Consider the following 21,343-nt stretch of genomic DNA (forward strand, 5'->3'; position numbering starts at 1 on the left):
TAATAAAAATTTGAAACATATTAAAATATTATGAAAAGCTGTTCATGTCACTACAAGCCATGCCACGTAGGATAGCCGGCATCTACGTCAGCAATTTCTAGCCAAAATTGATCGAATAGACTCAATTGACAAAATGTAAAACTATTCAGACAAAAAAAAAATTGACACAATTAAGAGGCTTAAGATCGAATTGGCAAAAGTGTAATAAGTTTACGATTTTTTGGATAATTTTCCATGATTTTGACTAGCGGTACTGTCTCTTATCTATATATTTAAGCTAACTTTGCAAAAATAACCTTGCATTAGAAAACGGAAGATAAAAAAAAGGATATAGTTAACATAAAAAAAAAGGCGAGGGCGGCCCTCGCCCGACGTTGGCGAGGGTCAGATTTGGCGAGGCCAGCCCTCGCCAGCTTCCTCCGCCGGAGAGAAGAAAAGAAAAAAAAAATAGAAAAAGGAAAAAGACGAAAATGCCCATGGGCCAAAGTAATGTGGGGTAAATGTGTCACTGATGGCATAGCTTGGAATTTTTCGTGTCACAAAAAAAAATTCAGGGTAAATTTATCACCAGTGGCATAGTTTGGGGTTTTTCGTGTCACAAAAAAAAGTTCGGGGTAAATCTGTCACAAGTGGCATAATTTAGGATTTTTGGTGGCATTTTCCCTTAACTTTTTTAATTTATCAATGCAGTCCTAAACCTTTGTGCAAAATTCCAACGTAGTTCTTTCGATCAATTGCCGCCGAAAATTGCTAGCGTGGTGTGAATATACTTGCCCACGATAGCACGTCACGTTAGACGATCGGAGATAACTAGACGCCACGTCAATGATATCCGATAGCATCTCCAATAGCAATTGACCACAAAGACAACTTTAGAATGTTGCGCGAAGGTTTACGATTGCATTCGCAAAATTAGAAAGTTCAGAACTGAATTGGTATACGTACAACAGGTTCAAGACTGATTGAGTAATTATCCCCATTTTCTTTCCTCGATACGGATGATAAAAGTCTAAAAACAATGTCGATCGGTCTAACATTTCCAATCCAACTTATTTTTACAAGAATTAGCATTTGGTTGAGCCCTCAAATTGCGCGGTTGGTAGAATCTCGTCTTGAAACTTAGGTCTTAGGTCGATTGGGATTCCTTAAACCTAGCCTAGGAAGTACTAGAGATGGATGAAATTAGTTTGAATTCGATTGCTATTAATGATTACACCTTGATTAAACGTGCCTTATTGCGATTTCTTCTTCTTCTTCTTTCTTTTAGGTTTGAACTAGAGAACAACTCCTAAAAGATCATTGACCCTGTTTTGGAAGTAATCATCTTATCAATATTCATGGTGAAATCACCTTTTTAAACTTATGATGTAGGCAACCACCTTCCACTCCCTCCATTTTAAACTTTATCTCCATGTAAAACTTTGTTATTATTATTGTTCCTAAAATCATATTATATCTCGCCATGATCCATCGTTTTTTTTAGCATCATATTCCGAAAAGAGCAAATTTTCCGTCGGCTTTAGTTCGCACGTGAAAGTCTTCGTTCGGTGGCCCGACAAACTTGGGCGACCTCTTGGCCATCTACGAGAGCGCCTTTCCTAGAGTAACTCGTCCTCGCGTTCGTCCAAGGCGGACGGGCCCGCTTCGGTGCTGCTCGGGGCTTTGGTTGCCCTTTTCTCGAGAATAACGGCGACCGTTGAAATGTAAGGAACCCGCACGGATGGCGTGAATGGAGTGCCAATTAAGCATTATTTCGAAATCGCTCGATGATCATTTTCTCTTCTAGCTAATTCGCGACATGTATACCATTTCATGTATGAATAAGGGACGTGCTCTGACAAGTCATTACGGCAACAACAACGTCGAGGAGAGACGATGCCCCCCGGGGAAAACCTCCGGCGCGACGGCCGGCGTTCGTGCGACGGATACCGTCGTTACCGGACCCCGATCGAGGATACCCACTGAAGCGCGCGTCGCGTCGTTAAATTAAACAAATCCCCGCGGTGTCCTCCACACGTCCTATTCCCCAATCATAAAAACACATGGTCATTTCTTTACGTAGAGAGAGAGAGAGGGAGAGAGAGAGAGAGGGAAAAAGGAGAGGAAATTCAAACGGAAAAAGACCGAAACTTCCTATTGAAACCGACTTGCTTTTCGTGACGAAGGAGCACGGAGGAGGAGGAGGAGGAGGAAGAGCGTGTCGTGGAAAAAGATGAATCGGGGGAAAAAAGAAAAAAAAAAAGAGAAGATGCGGGCGGGGACGGAGATCCGACCCGATTCGATCCGGATCGACCCGACCCGACCCGGGTTCTATCGGCCGCTATCATTTCTTTAACCCTTCCGCGGGGGGGGGAATTGAGCGAGAAATCGGCGACCCAAATAAAAACCGAAGCGAAACGGGAGTCGACGACTACTCCCCCCGACCTCGCGCACACTTAGACACGAAAACGCAACCTCGAAGAGACTCCCCTTCGCTTTGGGGTTTCGCCATCTCTCTCTCTCTCTCTCTCCGCCATCTCTCTTCTCTCTTCCTCTTCCTCCTCCTCCTGCTGCTGCCGCCGCCGCCGCCGCCGCCGTGTGTGTACAGTCAAAGCTTCGGATGTGCGCACGCATCCGCCTTCCCTCTCCTCTCTCAGGTCCCCCCTCTCTCTCTCTCTCTCTCTCTCTCTCTCTCTCTCTCTAAGCCGGTGCGCGCGCTGATCTGTGCGGTGGGCGGCGTCGATTAGGGATTCGATTCCTGATCGCCGCCGTCCCCGGTGATTCCTGCCCGGTTGTTGGCTTGGCGCCTTACTTTTTCCGTCTCCTCTTTTTCCTTTTTTCTTGTTCGGGTTTTGCAGCTAGCTGCGAGTAGAGAGACTCGTCGAGGCGAGATGGCCTCCCTGAGATCGAGCTTGCCCTCGAGGCTCCGGCAGCTCCTGTCCGGCGAGACCGCCATCGGCCCCTCCGTCAGGACCGATTCCGACACCGTGAGTCCCCCCCCCCCCCCCCACCTCTTTTTCCCCCTCCGAATCGTCCCTCCTTCTCTCGTGGGGGGTTTTCGCCCTGTGCGAGCGCGCGGGCGAGGGCGAGGTTGTTGCTTCGCTTCGCTTCTTGTTTGTTCCTTCGCTCGCGCGGCTTTGTATCCACCCTCCCGAATTTGTTCGTGTTTGTTCGTTATGTGTTGTTGACCAGTGGAAATAGGGTGTTCTCTGATTGTCCCACGCCTTGTGTTGGCACCTGAAGTGGGCTCTATATTAGTCATTTTCCTTTGGCTGGTTTGATGCTGGTATTGGTGGTGTTGGTGCTTCATTTTGGGTGTTTGAGGTTCTTATAGGGTTCTGGCTCTGTGGCCATGTCGTCATTTTTCCCTAACTGGACGTTATACAAACGAAAAACATTGCTTGGCGTGGAGAAGGCCCTCAGAAAGTCATTAGATGGAGGAGCTATTTTTCTGTTTGGCACCCTATTGACAGAAATGCACTTTCGCCAGTATCAATCGTGCGGATATAAAAGTTTCTTCCGGAAAGCTCGTTTTTTTGGACCATTTTTGTGTTTCGGATCCTATAGTATTCTGCAAAACTTCAAAAACGACCAAAATCTGTTTGGATAGAAACTACTGGGTGTCGATATGAGCTTTTAGAATTTCTTATCTCCGACTCCGACTAAACGAGAGCTAAAATTATTTGAAAATATAATTATGAAGAAAAGTATAAATTTTGAACACGTAACTCTGAAAAATTTAACAGAAAATGCGTAAAATTTTCTGTTGAAAAAAACTTGTCCTTAACATTGTAGTTGAAAAGATTTCTTGGGATTTAGGGCATAAAATCTTGTGATTTGTACTTTGCTGTATAAGGCCTATGAGCAATTTCCAGGAAGCAGACCGTCACAGACTAACCCTCGCAACCTGTCCATATTTTCTTTTCTAACGAGTAGTGTATCATTGTACTTTATCTGGGTGAATTTGTGTGTGATTCATATGTTTTTCATTCATGCTATACCAAAGAGAAGATGCTCGTGTAACCCAAGAACCAAACTTCAGTCGGATTGTATAGACCGGTTTCTTCATTATTTTAATTACTGGTGGTAATTAAAGCCAGTTGCACTTAGAATAGGTTTACGCAGGTTGTGTAATTGTTATTATATTTGCTCATTAGCGGTATGTATATGGGCATAAGATTTAGGGTATGTATCTTTTCTGTGAGCACAGGTATTTGTTCTGTGCCTGCTTGTAAGCTGTCATTTTCATCAAGTAATGTAGCCTTTTTTATGTCGTATCATATGGTTGGTGATTATTTGCACAAAGGAGATATCTGAAGTGAATAGGACAAAGTAATGGATAGCGAGACATCTTAAAATTGGCTCATGTCCAGCAAGTTACCCTTTTGCGCATTCATACTCTGTGAAGCACCAACAAGAACCCATTTCTAAACTGTTAAGAATAGAACTAAATTAAGGAGTCCAGGACGTAATTTCAGCTTGTTGAATGTCAATCTATCACCTCTATCGAAAATCTTGAAAGGCGCTTCTTTTCTAGTTCATCTTGCACCATAGTTGATTAACCCACAGCGGTTTAGATGTGCTAGATCTCTTGTTATATATGTGATCGATGCATTTATCGCTTCATTTTGTCTCCTACTCTGGACATACTGCATTAGTGCCTTTTTCAATAGTTTTCCTTGTAGATAACTCAGCATCTTTCATGGGCTATGAATTGTGTTAGCGAGAACTAGGAATTTCTTCATTCTCACGTGATTGCCAGTTTGGACCGCTGACTGGTGATGGACCACTGCCTTACTTACCACACTAATGATTTGAAATTTTATCAAACATCATCAAAGTTGGATAATTATGAGTTAATCGAACACAGTACTAGCACGAGTCTAGATTATTAATATTTGCCTTTCTGAGAAACAAAGCCAAATATGTGGATTTGGCGCTGTTTGATGTGTGCTTGCAAAGATTTATTTTCTTTTCGATTATTTTGCTACCTGCTTTTGTGATACTGGCTTAGTAAATATGCACCGTATTCCACTCAACGAATAATGCAATACTTGGTTTATTCGTCTTGCTAGCCTTTACTTGTAGTTAGGGTCACCTTTTCTATGGTTGCTTCCTACCCAATAAATATTACAACAGATGTCTTGATTGTCTTTCTAGCCTCTATTTCTAGCGATGGACAGCACCGTTATTTATCTTTTCCCAGGCAATTTGTTGAATTGCATTAGTAGGGTTCTTGTGGGCTTAATACTCCTGTTCAATAGTTCTAGCATCATTATGTAGATGCAATTAGACCTTGACAACTCTCTGTTGTTTGTAGGAAATCTATATTAGAGTTGTTGGAGAGAACAGTTCCTATAAAAGAAAAGGTCAAATTCCTGAATCTGTTTCGCAAGTATGGTTGTTAGGATCGCGTTTTTGGGATGTAGGATTGTTGATCCTATGACTTAAAAACCTCTGAACGATCCAGATCATAGGAAAATCGTCTGCTTGGATCGTGATGGGATCATGATCCAGATCGTAAGAATCAAGTAGGATCACGATCCCACATACAATTCCACCGATCCAGGCAATTCTTCCTTTTCAGCAGGAGCAAACATGAAATTGGGCCTCCTTTCCCCAAGCCCATGGGCCACTTTCTTCCTGTATAATGTTTTCAGGCCTCATTTGGAGAATATGCGGCTTGAAGAATGAAGTAAAAGGGATGAGATGAACGAACTGTAGAAAATGAAGCAGAGGCAGATACGTCATCTTATTCTTCTTCAGTCTTGAGTCGATGAGATGGATCACCGGCCACCTCTCTGGCTCTCTGAACTGTACTATCCGTTGGAGACGAGAGGGAAGAAGCTTCTGTCCTTATGCAAATAGATGAGAGCGATTACCTCTGGAACATCCTTAAGAAATCGTCACCAGATTTGACTTGGCCAAGTAGCGTAGTTTCTTCGGATGTGTACTGATTGGAACGTCAGCTAAACTCCAAAGAGCTGAAAACCCTAGAATAGTGAGTGAAAGTGAGGTTTTGTTATGTCCTATGGGAGAGGTAAATCAGAGAGTGTGGGTCCGACTTTGATGTTAATAATATTTTATCCTGTAAAATAAAGAAAGAGAAGGTATTTGCCTCACAAGAGAGAAGAGAAGAACTAGGACAAGGAGATTTTATGCTGTTACATTTTCTTGATTTTTTTGACCGGGTGCTTCACTTGTTAGTTGAAAATCGGCAAGCAAGAATTTAAACCTAAGTGTTCTCTCGCATGAGGGACTCTACCTTTGAGCTTCCCTCTTTTTAAGGTTAATACGCATCTAATTGCACTTATTTAAGTAAGAATTTCATATTTTAGAAGTCAATTCAACAAATTTGTAGGGTACGATTCGATACTCGAAGACCTCCAAATGAGCCTACGTAGGATCCCAATCTTGACAACGTTGTTCGCAAGTTCCTTTGTGATTACTGGGAGACAAAATTCAATGAATTTTACATTAAGTAATGGATGAGTTAGAACTTTGCCTGCATAGAAGAGGCAAGTGGGGAAAGGAAGGGATTAGATACGTTGGAATGGATGACTTGAATTTGCTGAAAGTTATCTTTTCAAACTTATGACTCACTGCTTGTGTGGGTGGCCTTGTTGAATTAGGCGCCTATTATGCTATTTTTTCTTGCTACCTTGCCCTCTTCCTCTTCAATTTCGTGATTTCCCCACTAAACATTTGTCCCATGGAGAGGAAAGTATTGTTTCTATTATTCTTGTCATAGTATGTATAATATTATTACTTTTGTGGCTTGCAGCCTCCCAAGGTCAAATCATTCATTGACAAAGTCATCCAAAGTCCACTTCAAGATATAGCAATTCCCCTTTCTGGTTTTAATTGGGAGTATGATAAGGTGATACATGGTTTTTTTTTTCCTTGCAGTAATCAAAACAAGTTTTTCTGCTCGTGGAATGATCTTTCTGTGCTAACTATTGGGCTTTGCATTGATTTGTTTGTAATATCAGGGAAATTTCCATCATTGGAGGCCGCTGTTTCTCCATTTTGACACATATTTCAAGACTTATCTGTCATGTAGGAATGACCTCCTTTTGTCGGATAAGATTGGAGAAGATGAAAGTCCTTTTCCAAAACTTGCAGTTTTACAGATTTTGCGAGTGATGCAAATAATACTAGAGAACTGTCACAACAAAAATTCGTTTGAGGGATTAGAGGTAAACAATCCTCAAATTTGATTACGTGACATGATTTTCTGTCTCAAGTTGTGATAATCTGCTACTGTTTTTCGGCAACATAACATGAGTCATATTCATGCAGCACTTCAAGCTCCTACTCTCATCAACTGATCCTGAAATCCTGATAGCCACATTAGAGACTTTATCTGCACTTGTAAAAATAAATCCATCTAAGCTCCATGGCAGTGGAAAGTCAGTTGGATGTGGCTCGGTAAATGGCTTTCTCCTATCTCTGGCACAGGGGTGGGGCAGCAAAGAAGAGGGCTTGGGTTTATATTCGTGTGTTGTAGCAAATGAGAGATTGCAAGAGGAAGGACTCTGTTTATTTCCATCAGAAGCGGATAACGAATATGACAAGTCTCAATATCGGCTGGGCTCCACCCTCTATTTTGAGCTAAATGGTGTCTATTCCCAAAGTGAGGGAACTAGCAGTCACACACCCGATTCTAGTTCCAGAGTTGTACATATTCCAGATCTACATTTGAGAAAGGAGGATGATCTTGTCCTTATGAAACAATGCCTTCAGCAGTACGATGTACCTCCCGATCTCCGATTTGCATTGCTTACTAGAATCAGATATGCTCATGCCTTTCGCTCTGCCAGAACGTGCAGGCTATATAGTAGAATTTGCCTTCTAGCTTTCATTGTGTTAGTTCAATCTAATGATGCACATGACGAGCTTGCGTCATTCTTTGCTAATGAGCCAGAGTATACAAACGAGCTTATTAGGATTGTGCGTTCTGAAGAATCTATTCCTGGAACCATTAGAACGCTTGCAATGCTTGCTTTGGGAGCTCAGTTAGCTGCATACATATCATCTCATGAACGTGCACGGATTTTGAGCGGATCAAGTCTTAGTTTTACAGCAACCCACCGTACAATTCTCCTTAATGTGCTCCAGAAGGCTGTCTTATCTCTAAATAGCTCCAGTGATCCATCATCTCTTGCCTTTGTTGAAGCACTTCTTCAGTTTTATATGCTCAACATAGTTTCATCCTCAACTCAAGGTAACAATATCAGAGGTTGGGGGATGCTTCCAACATTCTTACCACTTTTGGAAGATTCATATCCTAGCCATATGCATCTTGTCTGCTTAGCTGTGAAGACAATTCAAAAGCTCATGGACTATAGTAGTTCAGCGGTATCTCATTTCAGGGAACTCGGGGGAGTTGAGCTATTGGTGCAGAGATTACAACTGGAAGTTACTAGAGTAATTGGCTTAACGGGAGGAAATGATGAGTCCGCGGTCGTTGGTGAATGCTCAAGAAACAGCGATGACCTGTTGAACACACAGAAAAGGCTCATCAAGGTTTTATTGAAGGCCCTTGGATCTGCTACATACTCACCTACAAACCCCAGTAGATCCCAGAACACGCAGGACACTTCTCTTGCTGCCACACTTTCGCATATATTCGGAAAGGTAGAAAAGTTTGGTGGTGACATTTATCACTCAGCTGTGACGCTAATGAGTGAGATTATCCACAAAGATCCTACTTGCTTGTCCACTTTATTTGAGATGGGTCTTCCGGATTCATTTATATCTTCAGTTGTTGCTGGAGTTATACCATCTGCTAAGGCTCTCACATGTATTCCTAATGGTCTTGGCGCAATCTGTCTTAATACCAAAGGTGTTGATGCAGTGAAAGAAACTTCCGCACTACGGTTCCTGGTTGACATATTTACCAGTAAGAAATATGTTGTTGCTATGAATGAAGCCATCGTTCCTTTGGCAAATGCTGTGGAAGAGCTTTTGCGCCATGTATCATCATTGAGAAGTGATGGTGTTGACATAATCATTGAAATTGTTGATAAAATTTCCTCTTCGAGGGAGAGCTCTTGCTCAGGACCTTCAGGAAAACTAAGTGGGACTGCTGCAATGGATATGGATGCTGAGTACAAGGAAAATGATGGTGCTTGCTGTCTGGTTGGTTCGGTCGATTTGGCTGCTGAAGGCATCAGTGATGAGCAGTTCATCCAATTATGTGTCTTTCACTTGATGGTCTTGGTTCATAGAACAATGGAAAATTCTGAAACGTGCCGGTTATTTGTGGAGAAGTCTGGCATAGATGCATTGTTAAAGCTTTTGTTACAGCCTAGCATTGCCCAGTCATCTGAGGGGATGTCCATTGCCTTGCATAGCACCATGGTTTTCAAGGGTTTTACTCAACATCATTCCGCGCCACTTGCTCGAGCCTTCTGTTCTGCTCTGAGGGAACATCTGAAGAAAGCTTTGGCTGGTTTTTCAGCCGTTTCTGGATCATTTTTGCTTGATCCCAGGATGAGCCTAGATGAGGGTGTATTTTCATCGCTTTCCCTTGTTGAGTTCCTTTTATTTCTTGCTGCCTCTAAAGACAACCGCTGGGTTACTGCATTGCTGACAGAATTTGCCAACGGTAGCAAAGATGTTCTGGAAGACATTGGACGTGTACACCGTGAAGTTATGTGGCAGATTTCTCTGCTTGAAGATGCCAAACTGGAAATGGAGGAAACTGCGGGAACTTCCACTGAGTTGCATCAATCAGAAATCAATTCAAATGAAACTGAAGAGCAGCGGTTTAATTCCTTTAGGCAGTTCCTTGATCCGTTGTTCAGGCGGAGGTCTTCAGGATGGAGCATGGAATCTCAGTTTTTTGACCTCATAAACTTGTATCGTGATCTCGGTCGTGCTACTAGCTTTCATCAAAGAATCAGCACTGATGGACCTACAAGCCTCCGTACTGGATCTACCAATCAGACACATCATTCTGATTCTTTAGATTCTGCCGGTAAAAAGGAGCTTGACAAACAAAGGTCCTACTATGCTTCTTGCTGTGACATGGTGAGGTCACTCTCCTTTCACATAACTCATCTGTTTCAAGAGTTGGGGAAAGTGATGTTACTTCCTTCTCGGCGACGGGAGGATACGGTGAATGTAACCCCATCTTCGAAGGTAGTGGCATCAACCTTTGCGTCAATTTCATTGGATCATATAAACTTTGGGAGTCGTGTAAATCCCTCTGGATCAGAGTCTTCTGTATCAAGTGTATCGACCAAATGCCGCTACTTTGGTAAGGTCATTGATTTCATCGATGGGATTCTGATGGACAGGCAAGACTCTTGTAATCCAGTCCTACTAAACTGCTTGTATGGACATGGGGTGATTCAATCGGTCTTGACCACATTTGAGGCTACCAGCCAATTGCTCTTTGCTGTTAATAAGGCTCCTGCTTCTCCCATGGAGACTGATGATGGAAATGTGAAACAGGAAAAGGAAGATACAGAGAACTTATGGATCTATGGTCCTCTAGCTAGCAATGGTAAACTTATGGACCACCTGGTGACCTCATCGTCTATATTGTCTCCTTTTACCAAGCACTTGCTCACTCAACCTTTGGCAAGTGGCGATGTTCCTTTTCCACGGGACGCTGAGACTTTTGTAAAGGTGCTTCATTCTATGGTTCTGAAGGCTGTTCTTCCTGTATGGACTCACCCTCAGTTTACTGATTGCAGTAATGATTTTTTGGCAACTGTCATTTCTATCATTAGACACATTTTTTCGGGAGTTGAAGTGAAAAATGTAAATAGCAGTGCCAATTCTCGTATTAGTGGTCCACCACCTAGTGAAAGCACTATCACAACCATTGTGGAGATGGGATTTTCTCGGTCAAGGGCGGAAGAAGCTTTAAGGCAAGTGGGATCAAATAGTGTGGAGCTGGCAATGGAGTGGTTATTTTCTCATCCAGAGGAAGCACAGGAAGATGATGAACTTGCTCGCGCACTTGCCATGTCCCTGGGAAACTCTGAATCAGACACAAAGGAAGATGCATCGAGCGATAGTGCGCGGCAGCTTGAAGCAGAGACGGTTCATCTTCCTGCTGTGGAGGAGTTGCTATCAACTTGTGTGAAGCTTCTTCAGATGAAAGAATCACTTGCTTTTCCAGTTCATGACTTGCTTATGACGATTTCTTCCCAGAATGAGGGGCAATACAGGTCCAGCATCGTCTCTTTTGTCATTGACCAGCTGAAGAATTGTGGTTCAGTCTCTGACAGCGGACATAATACCCTCCTTTCCTCACTTTTCCATGTTCTTGCTTTAATTCTTCATGAGGATGTTGCAGCCCGGGAAATTGCTTTAACAAATGGGTTGGTAGAGCTTGCATCAAATCTACTTGACACCTGGTGTTCTGTTCCAGAAGACAAGGAGAAACGTCAGGTTCCTAAGTGGGTAACAGCAGCTTTTCTCGCTGTTGATAGGCTGTTGCAGGTGGATAATAAGTTAAGTACGGAAATTTTGGATCAGTTAAAGAAGGATGATGTGAGCTTCCAGCAGGCTTCTATCTCTATCGATGAGGATAAGAAAAGCAAATTGTCGCCTGCACTGGGATTAGCAGCTAAGCATGTAGATATCCATGACCAGAAGAGACTGATTGAAATTGCTTGCAGTTACATTAGAAATCAGCTACCATCTGAGACTACGCACGCTGTTCTGCAGCTATGTGCTACTCTTACCAGAACCCATTCAGTTGCAGTGAGCTTTATGGATGCTGGGGGTTTGAATTTGCTCTTTTCTTTGCCTACACATAGCCTCTTCCCGGGCTTTGACAATGTTGCTGCCACAATCATCTGTCATGTGCTCGAAGATCCTCAAACGCTGCAGCAAGCAATGGAATCTGAGATAAGACACAGCCTAATGGCCGCTGCTAATAGGCATTCCAATGGAAGGGTCACTGCCCGCAACTTCCTGCTAAATTTGACTTCTGTCATTTCACGGGATCCAGTTGTTTTCATGCAGGCAGTTCAAGCTGTGTGCCAAGTTGAGATGGTAGGTGAAAGGCCATACGTTGTCTTGCTGAAGGATCGTGACAAAGACAAGAGCAAAGAAAAAGAAAGGGAGAAGGAGAAAGAGAAGCCACATGCTAATGATGGGAAGCTATCCTTGGGTAATGTGAGTTCAGTGACTCAGGGTAATGGAGCGGGCAAACTTCCTGATTCAAACTCTAAGAGTGCAAAGGCTCATCGCAGATATCCTCAGAGCTTCGTAAGCGTGATTGAACTTCTATTGAAGTTGATTTGTACTTTTGAACCTCCCTTGCAAGATGAAGGGACCCAGAGTGCCCCATCATCAAGTGACATGAATATTGACGTTGCGGCTGTCAAGGGTAAAGGAAAAGCCGTCGTCAATGCAGTGGACGAGTCTGAAGGTTCTAATGTCGAAGCATCAGTGTCAATTGCTAAAGTTGTATTCGTTTTGAAGCTTATGACTGAGATTCTTTTGATGTATCCTACTTCTGTTCAAGTTCTGCTTCGAAAAGATGCTGATCTAAGCAGCTGCGGGGGTCCTCATCAGAAAGTTTGTGGTGGAGGAATATATAATCACGTTCTCCGCAAGTTTCTTCCATGTGCTAAAACCTCCAAGAAAGATAAGAAGATTGATGGAGATTGGAGGCATAAACTGTCATCCAGGGCCAACCAGTTTTTGGTGGCGTCTTGTGTTCGCTCTGCGGAGGCAAGAAGGAGGGTCTTTACAGAGATCACCTATATTTTCAATGATTTTGTCGATACATCTAAAGATTGTAGATCAACAGGCAGTGAGATGCAGGTTTTTGTCGATCTTCTTAATGATGTCCTGGCTGCGCGTTCACCTACTGGCTCTTATATTTCAGCGGAAGCCTCTGTTACTTTTGTTGATGTTGGTCTTGTCAAATCACTGACACGATTTCTCAAGGTTTTGGACCTAGATCACACTGACTCCCCTAAAGTTGTCACGGGGCTTGTAAAAGCTCTTGAGCTTGTAAGCAAGGAGCATGTTCATTCTGTTGATCCTACCACAGGGAAGGATGAAAGTTCACCCAAAGCTTCTGATGCCAATCAGTCTGGTCAAGCAGATAACAATGGTGTGGCATCCGAGTCCATGGAAGCAGCATTTCAATCAAATCACGAGTCTCTGGCTGCGGAGAATGCTGATCATAGCAATACTCTCCAGACTTTTGGGGGTTCTGAGGCTGTGACAGATGATATGGAGCATGATCAGGATCTTGATGAAGGTTCTGCTCCCGGTAGTGAGGATGACTACATGCATGAATCTTCTGAAGAAGCTAGGGGTCTTGAAAATGGCATCGATACCGTTGGCATAAGATTTGAAATCCAGCCTCATGTGCAAGAAAATATTGACGAAGATGATGACGACGATGACGATGAGGAGATGTCGGGTGATGATGGGGATGAAGTTGATGAAGATGATGATGAGGATGACGAGGATCATAATGATCTGGAGGAAGATGAAGTGCATCATCTTCCACATCCTGATACAGATCAAGATGAACATGATATGGATGATGATGATGATTTTGATGAGGAGGTCCCGGAGGAAGATGATGAAGATGACGAGGATGATGAAGACGGTGTTATACTTAGGCTTGAAGAAGGGATTAATGGAATTAACGTATTTGATCATATTGAGGTTCTTGGAAGAAATCATACTTTTCCCAATGAAACTCTGCACTTGATGCCAGTGGAAGTTTTTGGTTCGAGACGTCATGGGCGTACCACATCTATTTATAATCTTTTGGGTAGGAGTGGTAGCACTGCAGCTCCCTCCAGGCATCCTCTTTTAACTAGACCAACCTCCTCAGTTCACTTATCATCTCAGAGACATTCAGGTGGGCAACTTTATTGTAGCTTCTCAATTTACTGTAGATTTTCTATTTTTTATTTTGATATAACAAGGAGAGACTTTATTCCAGCTGTTTTATATGCTTTCACTACAGTGTCTTATTGGAAGTCTACATTGTATGCCTCTGACAATTCGCTATTGTTCCTCAGAAAGTGTGGCCGATATAGTTTTCTCTGATAGGAACATTGAGGGTGCCTCGACGCGGCTGGATTCTGTTTTCCGGTCACTGAGAAGTGGACGTCATGGACACCGTTTGAACCTCTGGGTAGATGAGAACCAGCAAACAAGTGGGTCAGGTGCAGCTATGATTCCACAAGGTCTAGAAGAGTTGCTTGTTTCCCAGTTGAGAAGGCCAACGGCTGAAAATCCCTCTGAACAGAACACGGCTGCGGAGCTTCAACATGGAGGTGAAGTTACTCGGCAGCAGGAATCTGAAGGTGTCAGGCCAGAGGTTGCTGTCGAAGGCAATGCTAATGATGAACATGGGGATGTACCCCCAACCGAAATGACTGAAGGCTCTGAAAATGCTGATATGGGAAATGCGCGTGGTGAATCGATGCAAGAACCTGATGCTTCTGCTACTCGGGCTCAGCCTGTTGAGATGCAGTTTGAACACAGTGATGCCATTGTTCGGGATGTTGAAGCAGTAAGCCAGGAAAGTGGTGGAAGTGGTGCAACTCTTGGGGAAAGTCTGCGAAGCTTGGATGTTGAAATTGGAAGTGCAGATGGCCAGGACGATGGTGGTGAGAGGCAAGGTGGTGCTGATAGGATTGCTTTGGGTGATCCACAGACTGCTCGCTCTAGAAGAACCAATGTGTCTATTGGAAATTCTGCAACTGCATCAACTAGAGAGACATCACTTGATCGTGTGACAGAAGTTCCAGAAAATAGCCAAGAGGCAGAGCATGATGGTCCATCGACAGAGCAACAAATTAACAGTGATGCTGTTTCTGGTTCTATAGATCCTGCATTTTTGGATGCTCTTCCTGAGGAGTTGCGGGCTGAAGTTCTTTCAGCTCAGCAAGGCCAAGTTGCTCAACCTGCAAGTGCTGAACCACAGAATACAGGAGATATTGACCCAGAGTTTCTGGCAGCCCTTCCCCCAGACATTAGAGCAGAAGTTTTAGCACAACAGCAAGCGCAAAGGCTTCATCAATCTCAAGAACTGGAAGGTCAACCGGTTGAAATGGACACAGTATCAATCATTGCAACATTTCCATCAGATTTGCGGGAAGAGGTAAGTACAATCTGCGTTAGGGAACTTGTCCAGTTATATTCTATCTCGATTAATCTAATTATTCTCTGCAGGTACTTCTCACGTCATCTGATGCTATTCTTGCCAACCTCACTCCTGCGCTAGTTGCTGAGGCAAACATGTTGCGTGAGAGATTTGCCAATCGATACCATAATCGTACTCTCTTTGGTATGTATCCTAGAAGCCGTAGAGGTGAGTCATCTAGACGAACTGAAGGTTCGGGATCCAGCATTGAGAGAATTGGTGGAGTTATTGGTTCCCGTAGGTCTTTGGGAGCGAAGCTCGTTGAAGCAGATGGAGCTCCTTTGGTTGATACAGAAGCTCTACAATCAATGATTCGCTTGCTTCGTGTTGTTCAGGTATGTTGTTTTCAATATAAATTTTGCTTGATATTGCCTGATATATGCTAATCTTGTGTATTTTTTTTTTTGTAGCCTCTCTATAAGGGACAGCTCCAACGGCTTCTCTTAAATCTATGTGCTCATAGTGATACCAGAACTGCGCTGGTGAATATTCTCATGGGCATGCTGATGCTTGATACCAGGAAGCCCATCGATGGTCTGAATGCTGCTGAGCCATCATTCCGTCTCTATGCTTGTCAAAATAACGTGATGTATTCTCGTCCCCAGTCTTTGGACGGTAATAATCTTATGTTGAGTTTCTGTGAGCCAGTCTTAGTCGTGTCCTTTCTGGTGCTGTTAATTGATATATTAATTGATCCATGATGATAATGATTTGTTTGTTTCCTCTTTTTTCCGGACAATGGTTCTGATACTTACGTTCCTGTAGCTCTTGTTTTACTTTTGCGCTTCATATTGATTGTGTGACATATCTTAACAATCTGTAGATTAGGTTTCCCTGAGAAATTTGGCATTTTCCTTATGCAGTTTTGCTTTCACTTATTAAGTTATTAATAATCAATTTTCTGTGGATATAACCATACATAAATTTATCTTGTGATCGTGCTTTAAGATGTCATCAGTGCCAACATGCATGAAAAGTTTCATTGCTTTTTTCCAACGCGTGTTTCGGTTCTTTCTATTTCTATGCATTTGGACTTCATTAATGAGCTTCTCGTGGGTTCTCTTTTTGATCTTTCTCCTATTCAACTAGTTGGAATTTATTTATTAGCAGATATTTTTCTTCCACTGGAACTCATTTCCATACTTCTTTGGATTGATTTGTAAGGTGCAATTGCTGTTGCCACTTTACCAATAGGAATGATGCCTCAATTATATTTTAGTTTCACTCATGCGGGCTTCGTTGTTGTAGGAGTCCCTCCTTTGGTGTCCCGGAGAGTTCTTGAAACCATGACTTACCTGGCTCGCAATCATCCCTTCGTAGCAAAGATTTTACTTCAGCTTAAATTGTCTCACCAAGTCCAGCCTGAATGTTCTGATCAGTCACGTGGGAAAGCTGTAATGGTTATGGAAGAGGAGAGCCAGAATCAGGATGAGTGTTTGCCAATTGAGTTGCTATTGAGGCTTTTGAATCAACCTCTGTATCTGAGGAGCATAGCACATCTTGAACAGGTAGTCCATTTTGTAGTTAAAAAAAAAACGCTAATCCTTCTTATGTTGTCACATTCCAATTTAAAGGATCTGACAATGTTCATTCTAATCCTGCACAGCTGTTAAGTTTATTGGAGGTCATCGTTGATAATGCCGAGAGAAAACAAAGTTCACCTGAGAAGTCTGCGGTATCTGGCACAGTTCCATCCGTGCCTGAGGTTCCTACTTTGGATACCACACACACTGAATCTGTTGCCATGTCACCTGGAGTTGGTGTCGCATCTGTTAAAATCGACAGTGAGAAGCCTTCGACTTCTGCTGAAAAAGATGAAAACGATGCTCACTCAGTACTTGCTAATTTGCCACAAGCAGAACTTCGTCTTCTGTGCTCATTGCTCGCAAAAGAAGGGTATCGTTGAAGCTGCTTGTTTTTACATTTATTTGCTTTAATTTCTGCATTAATCTTTATTTAAATGAATGACCATGTATGGTGCTCTGGATGTTGTCTTATCACCTGTCTCTCTTGTATACTTTTTCCCAAATCGCTCATATGGGATTAGAACATTTTTGTTTTCCAATTTTTGTCTTCTCTGTTTTTTGTCTGCCTGCGTTCTTTTCCCTAGTGGAGGTCTGAAGGGGGGGTCCATTAGCGTGTTGCACTATTTTTAGCTTTGGAGTCAATATAGGTTATTTAGATTTGTTTTTGAAAGTTATTTTAACCGTCAAAGCCACATCCTCTAACGGTGTCTATGGGTTACTATTATCTTCTTAAGCATATGCTTGATGAGTTAAAATCTCGTTTCAATGATCCCTTACTGCTAGAATGCAACTATTTCTGTTTTTTGAATGCAGGTTGTCAGATAATGCTTACGGTCTTGTAGCAGAGGTTGTGAAGAAGTTAGTTGTTGCTGCTCCAACTCATTGTCATCTGTTTATAACTGAGTTGGCTAATGCTGTTCAAAGTTTGACCAAATCGGCAATGAATGAGCTACATGTGTTTGGTGAAGCAATAAAATCACTCCTCAGCTTAACTTCTTCTGAAGGAGCTGCAATCTTAAGGGTTCTGCAGGCGTTAAGCTCCCTTGTGGCCACACTGAGAGACAAAGAGAAGGATCAACAGATTCAGACTCTTCCCGAGGAGTATGCCACTGCTCTTTCTCAAGTCTCAGATATTAATTCTGCTTTAGAGCCTTTGTGGCTAGAGTTAAGTGCTTGTATAAGCAAGATCGAGACTTATTCAGAATCTTCACTGGATTTGCATGCTCCTGGAAAAATTTCGAAATCTGTGCAGTCAGGCATGATGACTCCTCTTCCTGCTGGGACTCAAAATATCTTGCCGTACATAGAATCTTTTTTCGTGGTGGCTGAAAAGCTGCATCCTGGGCAGACAGGTTCTGGTCATGACTTGGGGATCGCTGCAGTTTCTGAGGTTGATGATGTTGGCACAAGTACTGGTCAGCAGAAAGCCCTGTGTACTTCTGGCAGAGCTGAAGAAAAGCATGTTGCTTTTGTTAAGTTCTCAGAGAGGCATAGGAAGCTGTTGAATGCTTTCATTCGACAAAACCCTGGGTTGCTTGAGAAGTCCTTTTCTCTCTTGTTGAAAGTTCCGCGCTTCATTGATTTTGACAACAAACGCGCTCATTTCAGATCAAAGATAAAGCATCAGCACGACCATCATCATAGTCCTCTAAGAATTTCAGTTAGAAGAGCTTACATTCTTGAGGATTCATATAATCAATTGCGCTTGAGATCAACTCAGGATTTGAAGGGGAGATTGACTGTTCACTTCCAAGGAGAGGAAGGTATTGATGCAGGTGGACTTACGAGAGAGTGGTATCAGTTGCTGTCCAGGGTCATTTTTGACAAGGGGGCACTGCTGTTTACAACAGTTGGAAATGAATCGACGTTTCAGCCAAATCCTAATTCTGTTTACCAAACTGAGCATCTCTCATACTTCAAATTTGTTGGCCGTGTTGTGAGTATTTAATGCACTCCCTTTGTGTTCATTGGTGATTTAGCAAGTGTTTAATTTTCTCCATTTCTTTTGCTTTTAGGTTGGCAAAGCTCTCTTTGATGGGCAGCTCTTGGATGTCCATTTCACTCGATCTTTCTATAAGCACATCTTGGGGGCTAAGGTTACCTATCATGACATTGAGGCAATTGATCCTGACTACTTTAAAAACCTGAAGTGGATGCTCGAGGTTGGGCGCACTCTTCTTATCTTTGTTTGTGCATCAAATATCAGAACTGTAGATGTTTTTCTCCCACCTTTTTTTATGTGATCATCCTTGTATTGCAGAATGACATAACTGATGTACTGGACCTTACATTTAGCATTGATGCTGACGAGGAGAAGTTGATATTATATGAGAGAACAGAAGTAATGTCTCTTCCAGGCAACAATCCATTAATTTGTGGTTTTATGTGCATCTCAATTCATGTTTTATTAAATGCAGGTGACTGATCATGAATTGATTCCAAATGGACGGAATGTTAAAGTCACGGAGGAGAACAAGCACCAATATGTTGATTTGGTTGCTGAGCATCGGTTAACGACTGCTATTCGTCCTCAGATTAATGCTTTTATGGAAGGCTTCAATGAACTGATTCCTAAGGATCTAATCTCTATATTTAACGACAAGGAATTGGAGTTACTAATAAGTGGGCTCCCCGATATTGACTGTATGTTTCCTCCAGAATTGGCTTCTTTTCATCTTTCCTTTCTTACTGGCATCAAGTTTAACGAAATGTAAAAGATTATAAATTAAAACTTTCATCAAGTGTTTTAACAGTTCAAATCGATTGTTACAGTGGACGACTTGAGGGCAAATACTGAGTACTCGGGTTATAGTGCTGCATCTCCTGTGATTCAGTGGTTCTGGGAGGTTGTGCAAGGTTTTAGCAAGGAAGATAAGGCTCGACTCTTGCAATTTGTTACTGGCACTTCAAAGGTACCCGTGGTCTTCTTATCTTGTGAAGTTAGATGTTATTTTTCTTGGTGAGCATTATAGATGTTATTGTTCTTAGTCTGAATGGTTTGTCATTATATCTCCGTAGTGTTGGGTTCAAAATTCACAGCTTTGGTACACTCATGTGGGATTATCGTTCTAGGCTATTTCATCGGTGGCTTTAATTTTTCATGCTGTGAACAAAGTGTTCCTACGGTCAAAAGCTGGTTTCTAAGTGTATCTTGAATGTATCAAGGGTAATATGTGATAAGTCTTGAAGCAAATCTGGAATCAGCAGGAATTTACGTATTTCCATTTGAAAAAGCCTTATGACTGTTGAGGAATGAGCACAAACCAGCAAACCATGGCTGTTCTTCCTGTGGAGGCTGGGGTTTGCCTGAGGCTGTTCTCTACGTAGATATGATGTGTACCAAATTTTTTGTTCTTTTAGGAGAGTCGACTGATTAGGAGGCAAGAATGCTGACACTAGCAAATCTGCAGAAGCAAAGTTCCCCTTTTTGTAAGTTCAACTGACTATAGTTATTCATTGTCACAATTGCAGGTGCCGTTGGAGGGCTTTAGCGCTCTTCAAGGAATTTCTGGCTCTCAAAAGTTTCAGATCCACAAGGCTTATGGAAGCCCTGATCACTTGCCTTCAGCTCATACTTGGTAATCTTCGACAACTTAGTGCTCTCTCTCTCTCTCTCTCTCTCTCTGGGGTGCGCGCGCGCGCACTCTCTCCTACATGTGCACGTCTATTACCTGGCTCTGCGCGCGCACCCTCTCCTACATGTGCACGTCTAATACCTGGCTCTGGATTTGTGTGAGCACTTGTAGAAATGGTCTAGGCGACTTTTTGTTGGTAGCTAAGCTTACATCATCTCTTGATATTTTACAGCTTCAATCAGTTGGATTTACCCGAATATCCATCCAAAGAGCACCTGGAGGAGAGGCTGCTGCTCGCAATTCACGAAGCAAATGAAGGATTCGGGTTCGGTTAAAGACCTGGTCGGGGGTTCGATTAGTCGTGTAGATAAATGCCGCAGACCGTAAAACGATTGAAGGGAGAGAATTGAGCGGGTTGGAATTTGAGATGTTTGGTCATACATGTTTATATCACTGTACAGTTGTATAATTGCTGCTCAAAAGCATATGGCAATTTTTTTTCGCTTTGCCATCTCTTTCCTTGACATTTGCACTCCACAATTTGATTATATTTTAATTCTCAATTTCCTTTTCTTTTTTTGTTGCTTGACAATCACGCACTTACAATCCTTAGTGCTCTTCCTAAAATTGGGATCAAGGCACATCTAGATTCTTATTTTGTGAATTTTTAATATAGCTTTTGATGTTTTTTATTTTTCGCAATTGGGTCCTTGAATTGTATTATTTTTTCGGTCATGCTCATTAGTAAAATCTGTAAATGGACACCATAGATTTACCACATCAGCATTACGTTTCTGGTGTTGACTGGTCTATGCATTAAATTAATATAAGCGCAATATTTTTCTGAAAGGAAAAGACATTATCATTCATGTGGGAGCGAAACTTATGATTGATTTATGTCTTTGACATTTGGCAATTCGTGCGAAGAGATGCCTCTGGACATAAAAAACGCCGGTGAGGCTGCTACAACAGGTATGTCAACTTTGTGTAGCAGTTGCCATGTTGAATCATCCCTCTTCCTTTTATTGTTATTAAAAAGGGTACTTCATTGCTATTAAAAAAAAAGATCCCTCTATTTCCACACTTTAAATGGATATAGCATAACTTAATTT

General features: G+C 42.4%; 1 protein-coding gene across 1 annotated transcript; it reads left to right on the forward strand.

Moving 5' to 3' along the window:
- Positions 1-2,484: 2,484 nt before the first annotated feature.
- LOC115676360 (E3 ubiquitin-protein ligase UPL2-like) lies at positions 2,485-20,804 on the forward strand. The gene is made up of 17 exons (XM_030599252.2): positions 2,485-2,636; positions 2,838-2,966; positions 6,764-6,859; positions 6,972-7,178; positions 7,282-13,837; positions 14,001-15,088; positions 15,160-15,465; positions 15,541-15,745; positions 16,379-16,638; positions 16,737-17,026; positions 17,470-18,592; positions 18,672-18,818; positions 18,917-18,997; positions 19,074-19,299; positions 19,429-19,568; positions 20,128-20,234; positions 20,464-20,804. Exons 2-17 carry the CDS (start codon positions 2,871-2,873, stop codon positions 20,564-20,566), a joined length of 11,031 nt encoding a protein of 3,676 aa, XP_030455112.1. The 5' UTR covers positions 2,485-2,636; positions 2,838-2,870; the 3' UTR covers positions 20,567-20,804.
- The last annotated feature ends 539 nt before the right edge of the window (positions 20,805-21,343 follow it).

This window comes from Syzygium oleosum, unplaced genomic scaffold, assembly GCF_021117445.2.
Source record: "Syzygium oleosum isolate NSW1041296 unplaced genomic scaffold, Sole_v2.1 Sole_v2.05, whole genome shotgun sequence".
NCBI lineage: Eukaryota > Viridiplantae > Streptophyta > Magnoliopsida > Myrtales > Myrtaceae > Syzygium > Syzygium oleosum.

Bases quoted from the DNA above. Each gene is read 5' to 3' on its own strand.
- LOC115676360 (XM_030599252.2), top strand. From the start codon at position 2,871: ATGGCCTCCCTGAGATCGAGCTTGCCCTCGAGGCTCCGGCAGCTCCTG. The intron at 6,860-6,971 runs GTGATACATGGT...TTGTAATATCAG, and splicing joins TTAATTGGGAGTATGATAAG to GGAAATTTCCATCATTGGAG. The intron at 18,593-18,671 runs GTGAGTATTTAA...TTTTGCTTTTAG, and splicing joins TCAAATTTGTTGGCCGTGTT to GTTGGCAAAGCTCTCTTTGA.